Source organism: Phascolarctos cinereus, unplaced genomic scaffold (assembly GCF_003287225.1).
Source record: "Phascolarctos cinereus isolate Bilbo 61053 unplaced genomic scaffold, phaCin_HiC Scaffold_9;HRSCAF=440, whole genome shotgun sequence".
Taxonomy (NCBI): domain Eukaryota; kingdom Metazoa; phylum Chordata; class Mammalia; order Diprotodontia; family Phascolarctidae; genus Phascolarctos; species Phascolarctos cinereus.
The window spans coordinates 144937302-144958894 of NW_027556402.1; the positions used below are offsets into that span (position 1 = coordinate 144937302).

At 35.6% G+C, this 21593-nt stretch overlaps 2 protein-coding genes across 4 annotated transcripts in view; one reads left to right on the top strand and one right to left on the bottom strand.

Annotated features, from left to right (window-relative positions):
- The window catches only part of CLOCK (clock circadian regulator), a 107525-nt gene extending 99762 nt beyond the window's left edge, over positions 1-7763 (top strand). For both annotated transcript variants that reach the window (XM_020975287.2, XM_020975285.2), the window contains exon 22: positions 1-7763. In XM_020975287.2, coding sequence (XP_020830946.1) covers positions 1-177 — 177 coding nt within the window. In that variant the 3' untranslated portion in view covers positions 178-7763.
- TMEM165 (transmembrane protein 165) overlaps positions 2000-21593 on the bottom strand; it is a 27763-nt gene continuing 8169 nt past the window's right edge. The window contains exons 2-6 of one of the 2 annotated variants that reach the window (XM_078148348.1): positions 20252-20477; positions 16888-17063; positions 15886-16068; positions 10053-10158; positions 2000-6982 (exon numbers count right to left, since the gene is read on the bottom strand). In XM_078148348.1, the coding sequence (XP_078004474.1) occupies positions 6852-6982; positions 10053-10158; positions 15886-16068; positions 16888-17063; positions 20252-20477 (822 nt within the window). In that variant the 3' untranslated portion in view covers positions 2000-6851. Of the gene's footprint in view, positions 6983-8222; positions 9064-10052; positions 10159-15885; positions 16069-16887; positions 17064-20251; positions 20478-21593 lie in introns of those variants that run through there. The other variant, XM_020975289.2, reaches the window with a different exon arrangement.

Below are 21593 nucleotides of genomic sequence, written 5' to 3' on the forward strand. Positions count from 1 at the left end.
ACTTCCAGGCTGCTTCATGGAAATCCTTCAACTCAGCTTATCCTCTCTGCTGCTTTTCCACTACAACAGGGCACTTTGACTCAGGCCCATCACCAGCAGCATCAGTCTCAGCAACAGCAACTTCCTCGGCACAGAACTGATGGTTTGACTGATCCTTCCAAAGTTCAACCACAGTAGCGATTTGCCCCTTTTCTGACATTGAAGGGGAGAGAGTAGCTATTTCATAAAGAGTTGCACTGATGACCCAATGATGGTAGGAAAAATTTAGACTAAATAAGATGCAGTATTGGAAATCTGTCAGAAGTGTTCTGTGGAAGTACACATTAAATACTAGCCAGCAGGAAGATGATCATAGGGATGTGGCCAATTCTGACAGTGTTTTAGTTGCCCAGACATTTTTTTTTAATAAATAAGAAAAGAGCATCATGCCAAATGTTAATTTGCCCAACGGAGCCCGATCTAAAGTGAACCAGAAGGGCACTAACAATGTTCATTTCTGGTAATTCTGTGCATTTTATCAAATGTTACAGTAGACATGCTGTTGCCACACCAGTGGTTTGAATATTGCTAAAAAAAAAAATGCCATAAAGACAGTCCAGAAGACTTTGTCCTTTGTCAGGTGATTATGGGACAGTAAATATTTTCAGAATGTTGTGTGGAATCAAATTCTCTGTTGTACAGATGCTGTAAAATATTGTGTATATGTCTGGATAAAAAGAGAGCGCGCAAAATATTTTATATGCTGCATGGAAGCATACTCTCTTCTTTGTAGGTTTGAATACATTTCCTTAAATTCTTGCACCACATTCAGACTAATACATCCCTTTCTTTCCCTTTTGTTTACAACGCGATACATCGTTCTTTTCACTCTTTTGTGGGGCACAAGTCTATTTGTATTTTATCTGTGATGTCACAGTTTGTTCAGTGAGGTATGATGTGCTACTGGGAGTGGATTTTTTTCAGGTTAAATTATTGATGCAATTGTTGGAACTGATGGTCGTGCAACAGGGTTTTCAGGATGTTCAGAAATATCCCTTGTATCATAATTATTCAATTATGTTTGAAAATAGGATTTGCACTGTTTTATGTATGTAGATGGTTGGGAATTTTGCTCCCTGGAGTGATCACATCTTTTGATATAGTTCATAGTTGGAAATATTTATGTAAAAGTTTTAAAAAATAATTTCAAGAATATTTCAGCTATAGGAGTAATTTGCACAAAATGTACTTACATTTTAGGCACTTTTTAACTTTCTCTGTGGTGGGAACTGTAACTTGTTAAAATGTGTTGGAAATCTTTTTATTGTCTTTTACAACTTCAGTGTTTCTTTTAGACAGAAATGATTCAGGGTTGTTTGAAAAAAAAAAAGCCCCATAGTGCCTTGATTTTGATTCAGGTGATAATGCTGACCATTGTTTGAACTATGTTGTCTTGATTCTGTAGCAATATTACAGTTTTTGAAGTCTTAGTACAGTTTTAACAAAATCAGAGTGTTGACTAATATTGTTATTTTTCTCCCAGGGAAGACTACTTTATTTCAACTGGAGATCATGCGTAATTTGAAAAAAAGTGACACCTCTTTGTTTTCACAGTCATTAATATTATCCAGAAATTCAGAGCTTTCTTAAATGTAGACTTGGCTGCTTTCAAGCCACAATATTTATTTAAGAACTGAGTTGTAAATTGACTTGATATTCATATAGTTTAATAGAAAAAATTAGGAGGCAAGATTTGGATTAGTTGGATACTCAAAAATTAAAGTAACGTATTCAGCATGGTTTCTAACATGAACTAAGACTTAAGGCAACTTCATGTTACAAAGATAATAAAAAATTCCAACAGAAAAGATATACTTTAAAAAATGCTCTACAGAAGAAATTTTTTTATGGTACTTGTAATTAAGTCCACATCTACAGAGGAAAAAAAAAATGCAGAGGAAATCTTATTAGGATATTTGAAATTGCCCCCCACCACCACCAAGAACATTTAACACAGCAGTTATTGGTAAATAGTTTTATTTTTTCATGAAAATAACTGAACATGGAATGCTAGATAACTAAGATTCAAATTGAATCCTAAGGCTTTTTAAGATCCACTGTGGCTGAAACATTGTTATTGTTCTTGCATCCAATCAGCAACTAGTACTTAAAAACCACAATGGAAATGAAAAATAGAAATGAAAAATAAAGAACCAAAGAAAGGTAGGACCTGCCTCTGTAAAAAGGAGCAGGACAAGATACCAATATTTAACATATCAAGAATCCCTTTTCAAGCTGTGTAATCTTTCAGAAGAGATTTGTCATTCCCATAAATGAAAGAAAACCAGTTTTCACCCTGGTGTCTATATCTGAATATAACTATATATAAGCAAAACTGATGGTTTAGAATGTTCAAAATGAGATGTTATTTTTCCCTCACCTAAGATTGCCTTGTTAAAATTGTTATACCATTCCACATACACGTATCTGAAATAAGACTTTATCTGTTAGAGGTGTGTGCTGATAAAGATGAGATAAATATGTAGACCTATTTAAGGTATGCCAGGTAACTTTAAGCAAGCACCTGTCATTAAAGGAAAAACAGGGTGACCTCTGAGCCCTGCAAACTCAGGTTGATACAATCAAAGTGAAGCAGGAGGCTCTACTCTTAGCCAAGGAGTTAGTAAATCAGTAAATCTAAGTACCGTATTTACTCATGTTCTCCCTGTTACCCTGCCTTAAATAGTTCCCACCCAATACATATTTTGAATAGAAAATCAAGAGAAATTGTTTCAATGCATAATTCCCACTCCCCTCTTCCAGACTCTCTCTTGCTTTGAAATGGCAGCCACTGAAATGAAATACTTGGCTACTTTTCATTGACCAGGGTGGTGTAGGCTAGTCTCCATCCAGCTGCCACTTACTCTCCATCCCCTTATTTTTGTCTCTCACTCTCTCTCCCACCTATCTCTCTTGGTCTAGGGCTGGTGGGGCACTTGCAGTCTGGAGGCCATTGTAGGTTTCCCAACCCGGTAGGTATGCGAGTTTCTAAAGTACTTTCAACTATATGGTGAAGGTGTTAGGTGAAGCTATGGTAGCAGCTGCCTAGTTCTTAAACTCAATCTGTCTCTTAAAAGGAAAGATCACAAATTAAAATGCTACCTTTTAGAATTTAGAAAATCCACCAAATTCTCCCTATCAAACATATCTGAAAGAAGCTTTCGACACTAAGCAGCACTTTTAAAGAACAAGAGAGGATGCAAAGAAAACGTTAGGAGCTCTAGCTTTTTTGTGTGTGTTAGCACGCTGGGAGAGAATTTCAGAGACTAATCAACATTGCAGAAAGTGGTGACTCATTGGAACCCAGAGGCTCATTCTCCTGTTTTTTGAGCCAAAAATCTGAAAGGAAAAATGAGATTATGTTGTCATAAGCATGATGATTCAGGATTGATTCTCTGTACCACCTTATCTGATGAAGATAATCCTTTGTCTTTGTAAACCTGGTATGTACCAAGAATATACTGGTAGTAATAGGAAACCAAGGCAATCTACTGGTTTTAGATAAAGAAACTTGGAGCAGAATGTATTAAAAATATTTGGATCTTTTGTATGGTATTGTAGGCATTGCCTTAAAAGGAATCTGTTGTCCTGTGAGCTATTGAATTAGCTATATAGAAGGGCTCTGTGATTCAGACAGGTCTTAAACAAAAAGCCTTAGAGAAGAGCACTTAAAATGGAATTGTTTCCCCTGCTAATTACTTATGGAGAAAGATTCCATGTAACTGGAAAATTATTCAAGACATTTAGACCACTTCTGCCATTTCTAGGTAAACTTTTTTTTTAAAGAATAGAAAGCATATAGCATTCTACCTGAAACCCATTTTCTATCTACTTTATTTCTTTTTTGTCCTACACTTTCATTAGTGACTTTGAATGTATGGGTAAGCATATTTTGCTTGTGTCAAACTCATTCACGTATATAGCCTCTCCAATGTCTGTGACCCTGCTTATCAGTCCCATGGGAGTAATAATGTTGGAAGGTACAAACACTGGATATTAACATTGCTGAAGTGAGTCTGACAAGGAAGCTAGAGCACTAGAATAAGAATTGTGGAAAAGAAATTGCACAAAGGCACTTATCCATTTTAAGGAAGATTAGATGAAGATGTGCATTTTTTTTGGTTTGTTTGAATTAGGTAAGAACTTTCTGAACTGAGCTCCTAAAGTCATTGCAAAAGAAAAGAAATATAAATATTTTTATAGTATATTTAATATATATATATATTTGTATATAACTGTAAAAGTATAGTAGGAGCCCTTCACATGCCTTCCATTTTAATCTAGTTTACTTTTGCCATAGCGCTTAGTGTTTTTCCATCTGTATAGGTAATGTGCCTACTGTCAGCTTACCAAAAGATAGTATTGCTGCTTTCTGGGACAGGTGAGAACCAATTTCTCATGCCTGGGGATCCTTTTACATGGGGAATAATGACAAACCCTTTAAAAACTCAAGTTTAGTACCGTCTAAAAACATCATCTGGATATCTCATGAGCACTTTATTGTAATTACTCATTTTGACAAACAGTTTATCATTACAGATGTTATTCCCAAAGGGCCCCATGTCACCATTTGAATAATAAAGTGATACGTTTCAGGTCTAAGCATTTAGACTCAGTGAACCTTAGGTTTATGGGAGTGATTTTAAAGTGTCAAAAACCACTTGGCTCTGTTTTTGTTTTTCAAATGTTGAAGGAATTGTTTGTAGGTGAATAGTTCCATTTAGAGATTTTCTTAAATCTGTCTTGCCTTTTGTGTGGCCACCAAAAAAAATATAAATAAGACCAATGAGCCTGTTTAGTTTTCAGAAGTCTAGAAAAATTTTCTTCTGACTAGGGGTATAGACCTAATGTTCAATAAATTGGTAGTAGCAAATCCTTGAATATCAGTTTTAAGAAGCAAACCAAATTGTTCTGAATGTTTTAAATGTTGTGTCCTACAGTGTTGGCAGGCCATTTTAGTGTCTCATTTAAATTGTTCTTAAAGCAGTTCTGTACTAGAAAACCTGGGGAAATGGCTGCTTTGGACAAGATTGAGAAGAATCTGTCATTCAATCTTATGTTGTCTCCTTTGGAAAAACTGGAGATAACTGAAATGTATTGAGGTGGTCATTAATGCAGGATGTTAGAAACTGAATGTTGACTAATTCAGAAGAAATGAATCAAACTTGGACATTAAAAAAATTTAAAACCGCTTGTGCACAAGAATTTTGGAAGTTTCTTCATGTCCTAATTTAACACTACATTCCTTATTTTTCTTAAATAAAATAGTAATTTAAAGGTTCTGTGATGTTTTCAGTGCTTTATGCTTTGTTAATTGCCTAGGTTTCCTCAGCCTGATGCTCCTTAATGAAATAATATATTATTTGTAAAGAAGGTATTACAAAACAAACCCTTACCCACCAGCAAACACTGAGAGGTGCTGCACTGAGACAATCAAAATAGTATTTATAAATAATTTGGAAAATGGTTTTAAAGGAATAATTGCTTTGAAAGCACTTATGTGACTTATTAAAAGACTAAAAGTATTTATTTTAAAATAAATCTGAGTGTTAGAAACTGAATGTTAAGGTGATCTGTATCATTTTTTGTTTGCTTTTTGATTGGCATAAAGAAACCCTTTCATTTTGGGCCCCTGCTATTTATCATTTTCATGTGCATCTGTGGCTGTCCTTATGTAGGTCAGCCGTGAAGGAACTATAATCCTTCACCTAAAATATAGCAAAACTATCTCATTGCCCTACTGCTCTTAACTGGTTTTAAAAAAATCAGAATAAAGGTAACTCCTTCAAAAGACTTTTATTGCACTTGTTGCCTTTTCTGTTCTGTAGGGTTTACTTCTTTAAGGTTTTAGTTTTTTATTAAAGTATAAAAGCACTTTATATGTAATTCCTTCCCTAGTGCAGCCTAAGAGTGCTCAGAACCTATGGCACATTTTGTCCAATAGTTTGTCTCCTTCTTGAACTCTTGAGAAAATGACTAGTATCTTTTAATAGTTATGTTACCACTACTTTATCCTATGAAGCACAGTAGAAGTGGTGCCATCTCATCTGCATAATAAAATCTTTAAATGCCGTTATATGTTAATGTTGGTCAAACCTCTTGACATCCCCCACCCAATCTTCCATTAGTTTCTGTGTCCATTTCATAGCATGTTTCTGAGGAAGTGTTATTTGGACAACTGAAGGCGGGTAGGGAGGATTTCAGGTTTCAGATGGTTGTAGGATTTATAGTTTAGACATACCAGAGGAGTCTCCCGAGTTCTGGATGTCAAAATAAAGCACAATGACATTTGGTAATGTAGAAAACTGTCTTTGCCTCGATGGGTTGAAGTTGAATATGTGATAAGCATACTTTTAAATTTTCTAGGTAAACAAACTGACATCATTTGAAGGGTGACATTGTTTGAATGTTCTCTGTGCTTGAGTTAAGACTACTGGTGCAGGTTTATTGCTGGCAGCGTTTGCACCAAAATACCTGGCACCAAAGAGTTACTTGGGGGAAGCTCTGTAAATGTTTTATCTTGAAATCCTTGATCCCACCCTGAGGTGTTACTGCATTAAGTAACTAGACAATCAGTTTTTAAACAAAATTGTCAGAAAACATCTATTTTTTTCCCATAGATGCCAATCAAAATAGGTATAATTTAGACCACTGCTAGAACTGTTTTTCAAATTCATTTTACTATGGTATACATTTGAAAAGGGCCTCAGTGGCAAAGAAATTAATTCCATGTTCACTTTATATAAAAATTAAAACCCAAAGATAAAATTAAGTTGATGCTGTTCTGGATACAAATTTAATACAAACATGGTTTATCTCTGTAAATTTCTAATTGTTAACATCTGCTGATAGTTGTAAGAAGAATAAGAATTGTCTGGATTTCTATGTAGTTCTTCGTGTGTCTCTGTCCTGTTATTCCTGTTCCTCTTACTTGATTCTTGATCTGAATTAGATAAAAAATATGCCTCAGTTTTACAGGGGTTAATCACCAGATTAAATACACAAAATTTTAATTCTCAAAGGGGACTGCTGAATGAATCTTCCCATCTAAAACATGAATCTTCCATTTAGAACATTTAGTTAAACAATAATGGTCGTTTTTTTCTGTATTGCTACTTAAATGTATTCTGCCTAAAATCCTACACTGCAGTGACGTATGCAGTGAAGTATGACAGTTAAAGAATGGTTTCAGTGGTGCTGTGTTAGGATCTCTGTGTAGTTACAGAACCTGTAGCATCATTCTCCTTAAGTCAAATGCCTACTTTGAAAAGTACCCTGTTGCCTCAGCTACTAAATTATGGGGATATAGTACATGGGGAACACACCATTTTAATTTTGTGCCATGAAATTTTATCAATTTAGTGTTGCCTTTTGTGTTTCAGTATTACAGCTGGTTATGCTTGTTTTCTGGCTACACTCCTATATGTAACTGTTTGAAAAGGTGAGTTAAGTAGCTTACTGTCTTTTGTTAATATGGCCAAAAATGTCCTATAGTCTACACTATTGTTTTGCCAAGTTATCCTTAGGAATTTGTGTAAAGATTTTAAAACAAACTGTACTACTAACAATGCATTTTCCCTTAGAATACTGTACTCAGAACTTTAGCAAAAGAGCCAAACCAGTAGCATATTTTTTTCTTCATGTAAAAAAAAACCAAACCAAACCTAACAACCTTTTGTTTCTCTTATTCAGTTTTGAAAATAAAAACAGTACCTCAGTGCTAATGTTTTTTAATGTCACCTATATGATATAAATTACTGTGTTTATCTGGCACAGAACTAGAAAATTAAATATTTTCAGAATTATTGACAGTGACCTCTCCCTTTATATTCATCTAACTAACTAGTTGAATTGCATATGTGCTTTATTACCTTATCTTTATAAGATAGATTGTAGTATTATTGTGGTAGGAGAATTACGGGAAGCTATAATACTAGCTTAATGCTAACATTTCTTATAAGCCAATGTTGTGAGCAGGAGGAAGGCTAGTTGTAGTTACTATATAATCAGTCTTCTTCCCTTCCCTAGGAGATGTCTCAGCGCAGAGCTAGAAATTATAGGCACCCTGCCTAATAAGCATCCCTTAAACAATAGTTAATCTTGCCTATTTAATGTTTGTATTTACTCATTAGACACTCTTTTGTAAGCCTCTGCAAGATAATTTACACAGAAAACCCACCAGATGTTCTTACAACTATTTTTATTTACATAATTTCCATATTACATTTAATATTTGCTATAGAGAAAATATAAATACAGTATTTTACTTTTTAATTTGGTAATTCAGCATTGTCAAATATTGACCATTACTGTATATTGTGAGTTTCCAACCCAATTTTTTAAAAAGCGGGCCAGGAAAACAAAAGTCCTATGAATTGCTTACTGTTAAATAGCAGTGAAATCAGCCTTTCTAATGTTTTATCCAAAAAGCCTAATTTCTAAAAAGATTGCTGGCTTGGGGTAGAAATGCCAGTATTTCGGAAATTTTTTTCAATATTTTCCTGAGTCATACACTTTCAGTTATATCCTGTTATTAATACTGGGACAATCTTAATTGTGAACACACTCAAAAATGAATCTATTCAGTTTACCAGATGGTAATCCAAAAGAAAGAGAAAAGTTCTAGAGACTTATCAGTGAGTTAGTACCAGATGCCAGAGCACTGGTTCTAGGTACAGGGATGGAAGGAAGGCAGGACTGGGAGGGGGAAAAAAAATACCACCATTCATATTTAACAATGAACCATCTAAAAAAAATTTACATTGCAGATAGAATCATTGGTTATCCTTTTTCACATAAAACTACCATCTTATAGTGGGCTAAACTCACAAATCAATGCTATAAAATAAAATACAGCATTTTTCATAGTCACTATTATATACACTATGTACAAAAAGATAGGCAACACCCCATCTTATACTCTAAATACAAATGGAGAGGACTCTTATTAAAAACCATAGTCTGGACTTATAAATAATGCAGAGAAGGCAAATGCCAAGAAGACAATTCCTCCTATGATCGTAACTGGAAGAGAAAATGGGAAAATGGTTAGAGTTCTTATCTTTGCTTTACTGTAGAAAGACCGTATACAAAATGATGACTCAGGTAGCTGTGTTCACCTATGGTTTCATCCCCTCAAAACTGCATCTAATCAAAAAAGATTAAAAACTAAAATCTAGAACTATTAAAGAGATTCTACTTAAAATCACAAGGTCTGTTGGAAGTGCTCAGTTGTAATAATGCTTTGAAAAACGAATGTGGTATTTGACTACCACTAAAAATCCCTTACATTTTATGTTTGGGAGTTTTCAAAGTGCTTCTTTTGTTTGATCCATGCAATGGCCTTGAGAGGTGGAGGCCGAACAAATGGTAACTTCACCATTTTATAAATGAGGAAATTAAAGCTCAGCCAAGGTCCACAAACAGAGATGGGACTGGATCACTACCCACTCCCAGTGCTCTTTCCACTGAGCTCTCATGGGGCTGCTGCTGAAAGGGCATTGCAAACCTTCCAGTATGACACAGACACGAGTTTTTATTTAACTAACCATTGTGGTAACCCAGCCTACTTTAAAGAAGGCAATGTATAGTCCAGTGAATTATGTGAAGAGAGTAGGGCAGGCCAACCACAGGATACTATTTAGTAACAGTAAGCAGTTTTTTGGGTATTTAGCATGACAAGCTTAGAAAACAAAATCAGCTGATGAGATAGTCATGAATTTTAAAATGAGAAAATTAAACTACAAATGGGAAGGTTAAATGGCTAAAAGCTAATGCTGAATATTAACTGGGTGAGCTCAATGTTTCCTAACCATAAGGACCAAGTCCACTTAAAGGGTGACTACTTGGAAAATTTTTTGTTCCTCTATGTTCTCAGAAGCAGGTACCTGCTATGCTAATCAACAGCTTTGCTCCCTATTATAGTCCCCTCCCCAATCTGAAAATAAAGGCAAACAATGCCTAGCTTCAGTTTTGTGATTTAAAATAGTTCTATAAACCAATTAGGGACTCACCAGTCCTAACAGATATTTTTTGTGCTATCATTCTTCCTCCAATTACTGCCAGTCCAGTGCATAAGCAATGTCCCACTGTTCCACCTACTGCCACACCATAAGGATCCTGAAAAGAAACGCAGTTACCATTAATGTAAAAACAAGGCTAAAATAACAGCTTATGAAGAAAGATTGTTAGTAAGCCTTAAAAAATTAAGCCAAAACCAAAAAGGCAAAAGGATTTCTAGGAACAAAGATAAGGACAGATTTTTTTTGTGGTAGTCAATTAGTTTTGTCTGATGCTTTGTGACCCCATTTGGGATTTTCTTGGCAAAGACACTGAAGTGGTTTGCCATTTCCTTCTCCAGCTCATTTTACAGAAGAGGAAACTGAGGCAAACAAAGTTAATTGATTTGCCCAGGGTCATACATTGTGTCTGAGGTTGAATTTGAAATCAGGTCCTCCTGACTCCACACCCAAAACTCTATCCAGCTTGCCACCTCGCTGCCCAAAGGCAAATAACCTACATATTATTAATACATTTATGAAAAGTATCAAGGCTGCTAGAATGAAGTGGGTAATGGTTACGTAAACATGGCCTGAAGCCAGAAATTATTATCCTCCCCAAAAGCTAAGACACATGAGCCTCTGGGGCAGACAATCAATGCTATAAAGTATATGTGAAGCACAAAATAGATAAAAGGTATCCTTTCAGGGGAAAGCCAAGAAAAGCCTTAAGCCGGTGACTGAGCTGAGTCTTAAAGGCAACTCACTCAGGATTCCAGGTGGTGGAGGTGAGAAGGGGAAGCATTCCAGGCATGAGGAACAGCCAATGAGAAAGCATGGAGGCAGAAGATGGAGTACCATGTGTGAGAACATGTACCTGACCATGTAAACGGCCTGTATGGCTGGGTCAGAAATATGTGGAGGGGAGTAATGTGTAAGAAGGCTGAAAAAGTAAGATGGAGTTAGATTGTGAAGAGCTTTCCAGGCCAAACAGAGAAGCTTCTATTTAATCCTACATGTAAGAGAATTTATTGAGAGGGGACTTGGGGCAGAGGGTGGGAGTGACAGACCTGTGTAAGCACAATGATGGCTGTGTGGAGAAAAAACCATAGCCTGCCCAGGTAAGAGATGTTGAAGAGATAGAAGCAAAACTGGGCAACTTATCTAGTGAGAATTTTTTCAGGATGAGAGAAACTTGGGTGTATTTGTAGTCATCAAGGGAAAAACATCTAGCCTTTGCTTGAAGACCTTCAGTAGTGCTGAAGTGATTATCTCAAAAGCAGTCCATTTCACTTTTGGATAATTCCAATTGTGAACGTTTTTCTTTGCATCAAGCTTAAAATGCAGCTTTTCCCCATGGCTACTGTTTTTGCAGAACAAGTCTAATCTCTCCCATATGACAGCTATTCACATTCTTGAAGACAGTTAGCTTTCGTGTGTCCTCTCCCACCCCATTATTCTCTTCTTCAGGTCAGACACATCTGGTCTTAAAATTGTATGATTTTTCTTTTTAAAAAATGAAACCTGGATTTAAATCAGGCTTCAAATCAAGCTCTTTGCTACTGACTACCTGGGTGACTTTAGGCAGCTATAAATCCTAACTATAATTAACTTTTGATTCCATGAACCTCTGGGACAGTTCTAAATTCTACCACTCCAGATCTTTGGTGATATAAATACCTGTACTAAGTCTTTCAACAAACACTGAGAAGAAAATACAGCATTTTAATGAAAAGTTATTGGGGTTCTCTAGTGAAATTATTTTTCAGCTATCCTTTTTTATAATGAAGAATCACACCTTTAATGCAAGAATTGCAGTTCCAGTAAACTTTGGAAACTGTAAGCCTTCTTAATGTTTCTGCCGTACTTTAATTTCCAACCTAAAGATTTTTACTGTTTCAGTTTAGACTTATAAATAAAAGCCCAATCTAAAGATTTTTTTTCTCATTAGTATTCCTAGTCCAAATGATAGAAGCAAGTGAATTATTCATTTAGTAAGATTTAGTAAGCACAGGTTTGAAAAATAACAATATTCTACTACAGCCTATGCCCAAGTCAAACTTCAAAGGAATACGGTTAGGAAAAAACATTAACCACAACTGGTGACAGTATTTCATAGTATAATATTTATTTAGAAATAAGGCTCAAAAGTTTAAAAATATGGTCACTTTTAAGTACTTCCTTCTCTATGTTGAGCAATACTTAATAGTGATAGGAAATGCTTAAAAGTCAGGGAAAAGAGCTTAAAATTTTACTCCAGTCAACAGATAATAGGGATAATGACAGGGCCTGAACTTGTGGTTTCACTAGTGTAGGAAAGGCAAGGGCACCTTCTCTGAAGTTCACAGCCTTTGTTGCCTAGAGCAGAAGAGTTGAACACACTGCCCACTCCTGAGTGCAGTCCCAAACAGATTAAAATAATTTGGAAATTTTTTTAAAGTATGTAGAAACATAATGAAACATAGATAATATTAATATGTGGTTTTCTAGGCCAATATGACACCTGCAGGGATGCTTATGTAAGGTTTAGTGGCCTCATTTTTATTTCAGTTTGATACTCTGGCCTGGATCTGAGAGGTTAAGAAATTTATCCAGGGTCACACAGCCAGTATGTAGTGGAGGTGAGGGTCAGCTATCTATCCATGATTATATCCACCAGGAAAATTATGTGAAGAAATTTGGAACTATAAATGCAATATGAATCTGTCTCTAATTTTAATAGGCAAAATGCCCCAAGTACTAAATTATAGCCACAATATTCAGTACCTTTCAGAGTCAAGAAAGGATATTCAAACTACCCTCATTTGATTCTGTACTTCAAGAAAATATATTTCATACTGTTAACATGGAAACAAAGTCTTAATGGGATATGGAATATAAACATTATGTCCTAACTTTATCTGCAAATTTTCTATTACATTTTTTTCTATATTTTATTTTCCCCCAATTACATGTACAAACAATTTTTAACATTTGTTTTTTAAATTTTTGAGTTCTAAATTCTCATTCTCCCTTCTCCTCCCTGAGATGGTTAGCAATTTGACAAAGGTTACCCATGTGCAATCACGGAAAACATTTCCATATCAGTCATATCTACATTTAGAGATAACACTGAATCACAGATTTACATTTGACCGTTTAGGAATCTGGGGTCCACAGAGGTTAGTGGGTCACAACGTGGCAGAGGCATGTTGTTCAGTCGTATCTGACTCTTTGTGACCCCATTTGGGGTTTTCTTGGAGTGGTCTGTTAACTTCCTTCTCCAGCTCATCTTATAGATGAAGAAACTGAGACAAATAGGGTTAAGTGACTTGTCCAGGGTTCACAAATTAGTAAGTGTCTGAGGCTGGATTTGAACTTGAGTCCTCTGACTCTAGACCTGGTGCACTATCCACTGTATTGCCTAGCTACCTGGTACCTAGGCAGAGGCATGATCTGAACCCAAATTCAGAACTCATTCAGCTTTTATGAGGCTGCCTTACTCAGGCATGTCTTCCTGATTTCTTGGTCAAAGGGACTGGCAGATGACCTGTTATCAGTGACCTCACCAGCAAATACGAAAAGGCTCGTAACACTAATGCATTGTTGGTGGAGCTGTGACTTGGTCCAGCCATTCTGGAAAGCAATCTAGAACTGTATCTCTAAAGTAACTAAACTGTACATACCCTTTAACCCAACTATGCCCCTACTAGGCCTGTGCCCCAAAGAGATTTTTGAAAAGAGGAAAAGGACACAGGTACACAAAAATAATAAGAGTAGCACCTCTCATAGTAGCCCCAAACTGAAAACTAGGGTAATGTCCACCTATTGGGGAATACCTAAACAACTGTGGTATATGAACATAAAATATGACTGCTCCACAAGACATCACAAAATGGAGAGTTTCCAAGGAAACTGCAAAGATTTTTATGATCTGATGCAGAATAAAGGGCCAAACTAAGAGAACAATTTATACAATGACAGCATTACAGAGAAAAAACAACCTTGAAAGTCCTTATAATTTTGAATTTGGACCTGGCCAATGTGGGGATTTATTTCGCTAGATTCTGCACATTTATTGTTATTGTTTGGGAGGTGGGTGGGTGGTGGGAGTGGAGAGAGAATTTAAAAAGAAAGAAAAGGGCTCATGGCTATTGGACATTAAATAAAGTGGAAAAAAATTCACTGAGCTGTTAAGAAAAACTATCAACTTCTCTGTTGACCATATAAAGGTATAAATAAGGGTATCAAATAATCCTCCTTAAACCTGGAAGGAATAAAATTACCATTAATGGGGTATTCTGACAGCGAGCTGGCAGATTTCCCCAAGTTTAAATCTGATCTCAGACACTAGCTGTGTATACCTGGGCAAGTCATACAACCCTGTTTGCCTCAGTTTCCTCATCTGTAAAATGAGCTAGGGAAGGAAATTACAAATCACTCCAGTATCTTTGCCAGGAAAACTCCAAATGGAGTCACGAGTGGAACATGACAGAAATAACTGAACAACAATGGGCATTCAAATAGGTTAGCATTTAATAAGGCTTTAGTCAGTTATATTACTTAACTGTAGCCTTTTGAAATAATTTAGCCTATACAATATTACCTACCTCACAGGGGGGAACCTCTAGCCCGAGGCTTAGCTCTCTATATTCCAACAACTGTCTTTTGCTGCATCTCCACTTCCTCCCTTGCTGCTCCCCTTTAATAACTATAATATGAAACTAAAATGATTTATCATACTTGTTTTAAGCAATTGAAGAGTTTTACATTCCCAGTTCTTGACCTTAAAAAGAAAACACATTTAAAAAAACCAACCAGCAATATTCCTAAATTGAGTTGCTTTTTCTCATGTGGAACTTTCAAGTCAGTGGTCCTTACAAGAAACGATTCTGATATGAAAGTACCACAATCTCAAAGTAGCAAAATATGCGGAATGTTGTTTAGTATATATACACATTCTGCATCAGAGGGGTCAAACACAGCCCGTGGTCAGCAATCAACATTCCAACACTGAGTACAAGAACCAGATTAAAATGTAACTGGCAAATATTTAACAAAATAATTAAAAATAAAGTAAAACACAGATAATGTTAACTTGTGGTTTTCTAAGTCAATATGTGCCCTCAGGGCACAGTTTAGTGGCTACACTTGTATTTGATTTTGACACCACTGCTCCAGTAGTGCTTATACATTGTAATGACATTATAAATAAGCAACTTCTACACAAACATCTTGATTTGCTTTATTATTTTAAACCATTTTCTTGTGTTTGTTATTATAAATTAAGACATGACCAAAAAGCATGGGAAAGGAGAAATACCAAGCCTAAATTTATAAGTGTAGAAACATCTTTTTTGGCTTAATTTAGGAAGACTTTTTATAGAAGGGAGGGCAAGAAAGATTTTTAAAGGGTCAGATGGTCCCACGCACGTAGAACAACATGAAATAAAACATGAATCTGAAAGCCTGTTTGATGGCTAAGACGAAGGGAAATGACCAGGAAAATAAAGTGAGCCTACTTTTCTGAAGCACTTTCCATACATTACCTAATTGGGTAATGGATAAACTAAAAGGGCTCCTCTTTCACAAAAGAAAATGGCTACATAAACCAAGGATAATTTTGAGAAAAAGAGTGATTGAATCAGAGAATTCTCTATAAAAGATAATATAATAACATTTTAGAAAAACTGGAAGTTGAAGCAATGTAATCAGTAAAGACAACAGAAGTCCAGGCATTCCAAACAATACCCTAATGAATGATGTAGCTGTAGGAATTAAGGAGTATAGTAGATTATTACACTAGAATGAGGTATCCCACATATGTCAAACAAAAGCAATCCTAATAGGTACTTCAAATATCACTCACCTCTCTTGCTGCCAAAACAATTGTAGTTAGTTGAGAGCGATCACCCCATTCTGCTAAGAATGTTAAAGTAAGAGCTTGAACAAAAATAGGAGAAATAAAGTGCAGCCACTTTTTCTGAGGTATGGTTGTGCTTGTACCAGTCTCAATATCTCCTGGACCATTTAAGAGTTTGGTTCTTTGAAGCTTAAAAAAGAAAAAAAAAGTCATGATATAGGGGCACTCAAATTCCCAAAGTGAAGCAAAGTATTTAAAAAGTTACGTAAAGAAATACTTCTATATTCACTGTCTGAAATTCCACAATCCTTCTTTAGTATTAAAATATTCACAACTACCTGCAGTTTTTTTTTTTACAAAGCTGATCATGGCTAAGGAGTATTTGTGCTCTACAAGACAAAAAATAATGTTCCATCTTAACAAATGCCAAATGAGTTAAAACAATGAACATAATATTTTTAAAAATTTAATTGAGAGCAAGAAGTATCATTATTTTAGGGAAAATGATCAAGTGAATTAAGTTATATAAGCTGAAGTCACCCATCTGGGCTGTGTTTATATCTAGAATTCTAATCACCTTGTTTTTTATAAATTTGCTGGGCGCCCACTACATGAGAGACATTGTACTTGGTGCTACCAATAAAAACAAGGATAAGAATGGCCTCCTTTCTAGAAGCCTGAAGGCTAAGGTTTTCTAACTTCATAATTTTGTTTGAATATCAATAAAATGCTTCTCACCTCACACAGACGATCCTTTGGGCTCACATACATTTTGAGCTGGAAACCCACAGGATGGCATTTCTTCTTCTAACAATTCTGACCCAGCAAGAACCCTTGTTATAACCAGCCCTTGAAACAGTAACCAGGAAAAAAAAAGCTTTTTGTGTGTATGCGCAAGCGTGCACAGTGTTTACATCTGTTACACACTGACCTAGCCACAGCTAAGACTCAGTATTGTGTTCTCAGTTCAGCATCTTACTGACCAAAATATTAAATACTGGGACTTACTTCTTCATCTTTTTTCTTTATTTCTGCTTGAACTTCTTCCAATTCCTCCTGACCCTCATCTGGACTCATCTTCAAGCCTTCCCTAAGCATTCTGATACCAAAAATTGCAAATAATGCAGTTGACACATAATATGTGTATACTCTGGGAATAACCGTGGTGGCATAGCCAAACAAAACTGAAAGAAAATAAAATTGTGTTGCACTTTAAAGCACTGAAAAAAATACTATCTTCTCTTCCTGCTTATAAAATATTTCTATAAAAAAATCATCATAAAAATTAGATCTACTTTTTACCAATTGACCTAACAGATTTACTTCATTTAATATTTTTAGTTTTAAATCTTAAAAACTTTGAAGTATTGGTTACTTGCCATAAAGTATTTTAAAAAAATTTTAACCCAGTTTATTTCAGAAATTCTATTACAAACCAGTATTTGTGGCTATAGACCACAAATATAGTTTACAAAAGTACTGATACTTATAGTTTGTGTTATCATATCATGTGATAAGTCAATTTATTAACACCAATTTGAGTCACTGGTAAAAGATGAAAATAAGAACTTAGCAAGAAGGTGGGCAGGGGTACAGTTTTAGCTTCTACAAAAAGTTTTCCATGCAAAGAAATATAAGGAAACAGCAAAGAGATGCATCTTAATTATGCAACACAAACAGTAATTTAAATTTGCTAACAGAAAGCAAACATATGCAAAATCCATGGGATGTAATAACTATACTTCATTTTTAGGGCAGATTACATACTTCTCAAAAATTGCCTGAAAAGCAAATTTATACACTTGTATGTATAATTTTTTATACTGACTTCCATTATAAAATCTAAAAGATAAAAAAAAAATCACACAAACATGAAACAAATTTGAAAATCACAGAAGGAGCTTTCATTTGTAAAAGGTAATGAGAAGCAAAATTTATCTATATTGAGAGTACCTACAGTTCTTCGTCAATTATCTGTTCAGAAAGAAGTTCTTTCTATTTGAGCTAGTACCTATTTCTTTAGTTACTTTTGGTTGCCATTTCTGCTTGTTGTTCCAGTCATTTCAGTCTTGTCCGGCTCTTGGTGACACCATTTGGGGTGTTGCTAGCAAAAATGCTAGAGAGGTTTGCCAATTCCTTCTCTGACTCATTTTACATTTGAGGAAACTGAGGCAAACAAGGTTAAGTGACTTGCCCAGGGTCACACAGTTAGTAAGTGTCTGATGCTGGATTTGAACTCAGGAAGATAAGTCTTCCCAACTTCAGGCCTGGCACTCTGTCCACTGTGCCACCTAGCTACCCCTATTTCTGCTTTACTTAATCTTATTTTATATACAGCTTACATCGTATCAATAACAACCAAACAAGAATTTATTAAGGGTCTCAGTGGCAGGCATTGTGCTAAGTAAGATGTTAAGGAGAAAAAAGAAAAAAGTAAACTGGCTCCTTTCCTCCAGCAGGTTATGTTTTAATGGGACGCAGCAGAAGAGAAACCCACAGATTTAACTCCTGTCCTTACTCTGAGAAATGTGACAGACAGCAGTTACATTCAAAGGAGTTCAGAGCAAAGTAACCAACAAAGTCAGAGCTATCCTATTTAAGTGCTTCTCCCCTGGCCCGGTGAGTTCTCAAGGCTGACTGGCCCACATTCTGCATAACGGGATGAATGACCACGGCACTGACCAGCGAGTAAGAGGCAGGCTCTGGCCAAGCTGAGTCACTAACTGTAAGACTTGGGTCAATCTGCTTCATCTTTTTGACCCTCAGCTTCCACATGTAAAACAAAAGGGCTTGATAACATTTACTTTTGTAGCTCATCCCCCCCTCCCCCCAGCACATCTAAAATTCTGATTCTCCTTAAACGTAAGTACAAAAACTTTTTCCAACTAAATGGCTTTGGGATTACTTACCAGTTGGGATTATCTACATTTCTTTTTCGATTATGTAAATAATCAAGTTATCTTATTTGAAAACCAACTATAAAATTATGAACAACACTCAAAATAAGCTCTTGTCATATTTTTAAAATGTGTGCCTGTATTTTTCATCTGTGCAGTGAATTCTCAGTAGGGATATTTGACTGCACCAATGTAGACCCACACTTGCTTGTAAGGAGCTCAGAGAGCTGCCTGAAGCATAGAACAGAGGCAGACCTCAAGCACAAGTCTTCCTGATTCCAAGACTCAAAATGTTACAATTTTGAAAGATGCTGATCCTTTTTATTTCTGGCATAATCAATTACACGTCTGAATGACAGGGAATGGATATGTGATTTTACTGGTACAGGGCACTCCTGGATGAGCAAATTCCTTCAACAAATGCAAGTCAGCACTTCCTCTGTAAGCCGCAGCCTCAAGAGAGCTGTCTGAGTTGAGGGGTCAAATATGTGGCCTAGGTTGCTCCTGAGTGCAAAGGGAGCCAGATTAAAATGTAACTGGTAAATATTTAACTAAATAATTTTTAAAAAAAAGATAATATTACATTTTTAAATAACTATGTCACTATGTGGCCCACAGGGATCCTCTGTGAGGATTAGTGGCCACTGCTTCTACACCACTGACAGGTACTCTGTCCAGGGTCACAAAGCCACAAAGTCAAGTCAGAAGTGGAGCTGGAACCCAGGCCTTCCTAACTCTGAAACCAGTTTTTTATCCCTCTATCACTGCCTCTTTTTGAGAGGAAAAAACGCTGAATAAAAAGCCAGTTCAACAGGGAGATTATTAGCCAGAAATTTGATGGGTATTTCATTTAAAACTTTCCCAGTACAATAACAGATGACCGAGAGGCACAAGATTCTGAAATACATTTTAAATCAAAGATTAAAGTTCTATTTTATAGAAAAATGTATTTTATATAAAAATGTAGCTAAAAGAACACTCTATTTCTTAAGCAAAATAAATAAGAATTTTTCCCAATAGCTTAACAAAATACAATGAATTGAAAGTCATTAACTTCTCAGCTAGTAATCCATTTTGTCCCCAGTGTCATTCAACAGGAAATAGGCAATTCTCTTTTGTGGAAACTTTAGAAAATTTTAGAAATTTAATTAGATTTATCCAGATTGAAATAAGGAAAAGCAGGATTACAGCAAAAAACAGTGCAGTAAGTTAACAGGATAGTGACTCAAATGGCTGAATTAGGAAAGCTAGAAATTATGCAAAATTAGTTTTCAAGTAGTGCATAAAGAATAAGTTCCCTAATTTATAAATTCTAGCAGTAAATTTCTGAGTATAATTTCTATTATAAACCTCCAACTTCAATCTGTTTAAGATTTAAATGTAAACAATTTAAACAATGTTTTGGTTGTCCAGTAAATAAACACACACGCACACTGTCCTACCTCCCCCACCCCCCCAAAGGAATACGTACTTACCAGATAAACACGTCATTAGGCCCAGGGCCAGCATAGCACCTGCTAGCACAGTCAAACGGTTATATCGCATTGCCATGATGGCAGCTATAAAGAATGTCTTATCCCCTAATTCAGAAACAATAATAACTGATATGGCAGCCACAAATGCATGGATAAATCCCAAATTAGTCTGGCCAGCAGGATCCTCATTATTGATATGAATTGGGGAAGCTGGTATAGGTCCTTTCTGTAACAGAAAAACAAAATTTGTTGTTTTTTTAAATAAAAATATGACTTTAACAATAGATGCAGAAAAAGCTGTTGACAAAGTACAACATTCACTTAGATTTGAAAATCCCACAAAGACGAAAAATCACCTTTTTTTAACATAAGGAAAAAGTTGATATCTAAACAAAAAGACCCAGAGTTATTTGCAATGGAAATTAGAAATTTTCCTTATAAATACAGGAGTAAAGAAAGGACACCCCCTTTTCTCACTGTTGTTTGACTTAATTTTAGAAAAGCTAGCCAAAGCAATAAGACAAAAGCAAAAAATTTAAGGCATAGACATAGGCAAAAGGGAGACAAAATTATCTCTATCTCCTTTTATTATATTTTACATAGAGAATCAATAAGGAAACTAAATGAGATAGTTAACTTCTTCAGCAAAGTAGAAATATACAAAATACACAAAAACAGCAATTCTATATAGCAATGATAAAAGCAAAGAGAGAAGAATAGTAAAGAGCCCCCATTAAAAATAACTACAAAATGCATAAAATATCTTGGAGTTAACTACCAAGGCACACTCAAAACTTACATAAACACAGTTACAAAACACTCTTTAAAGAAGTTAAGAACTTAAATAGCTGGAAGTGATATTCATTTTTTATGGTTGGGCTGAGTCAATATAAAATGCCACAAAAATGACAATACTATCAAAATTGATTTCCAGGTATTCTGCTCTACCAACCAAATTACCAAGAGGATTCTTTAAAGAGCTAAACAAAATAAAATTCACCTGAAAGAGGAGAAGGTCTAAAATCTCAGAATAAACAATTTCTTTTAAGTAATCAGTCAACATGTATTAAGTGCTAATTATTTGCCAGGCACTATGAAAGGTTAAAAAAAAAAAAGGCCCACCCCTCACGGGGTACACAATCTAAGCAGGGAGATACCATGTAAATAACTAGGTACGTGCATACATCATATATATACATACACACACACATACATGCATACATACATACATACATACAGAGCAGATGAAAGTAATCTGAAAGAAGAAGGCATTAGCAGCTGGGGGGATGGGGAAAGGCCTCCTATAGAAGGTAGAATTTGAGCTGAGCCTTGAAGGAAGCCA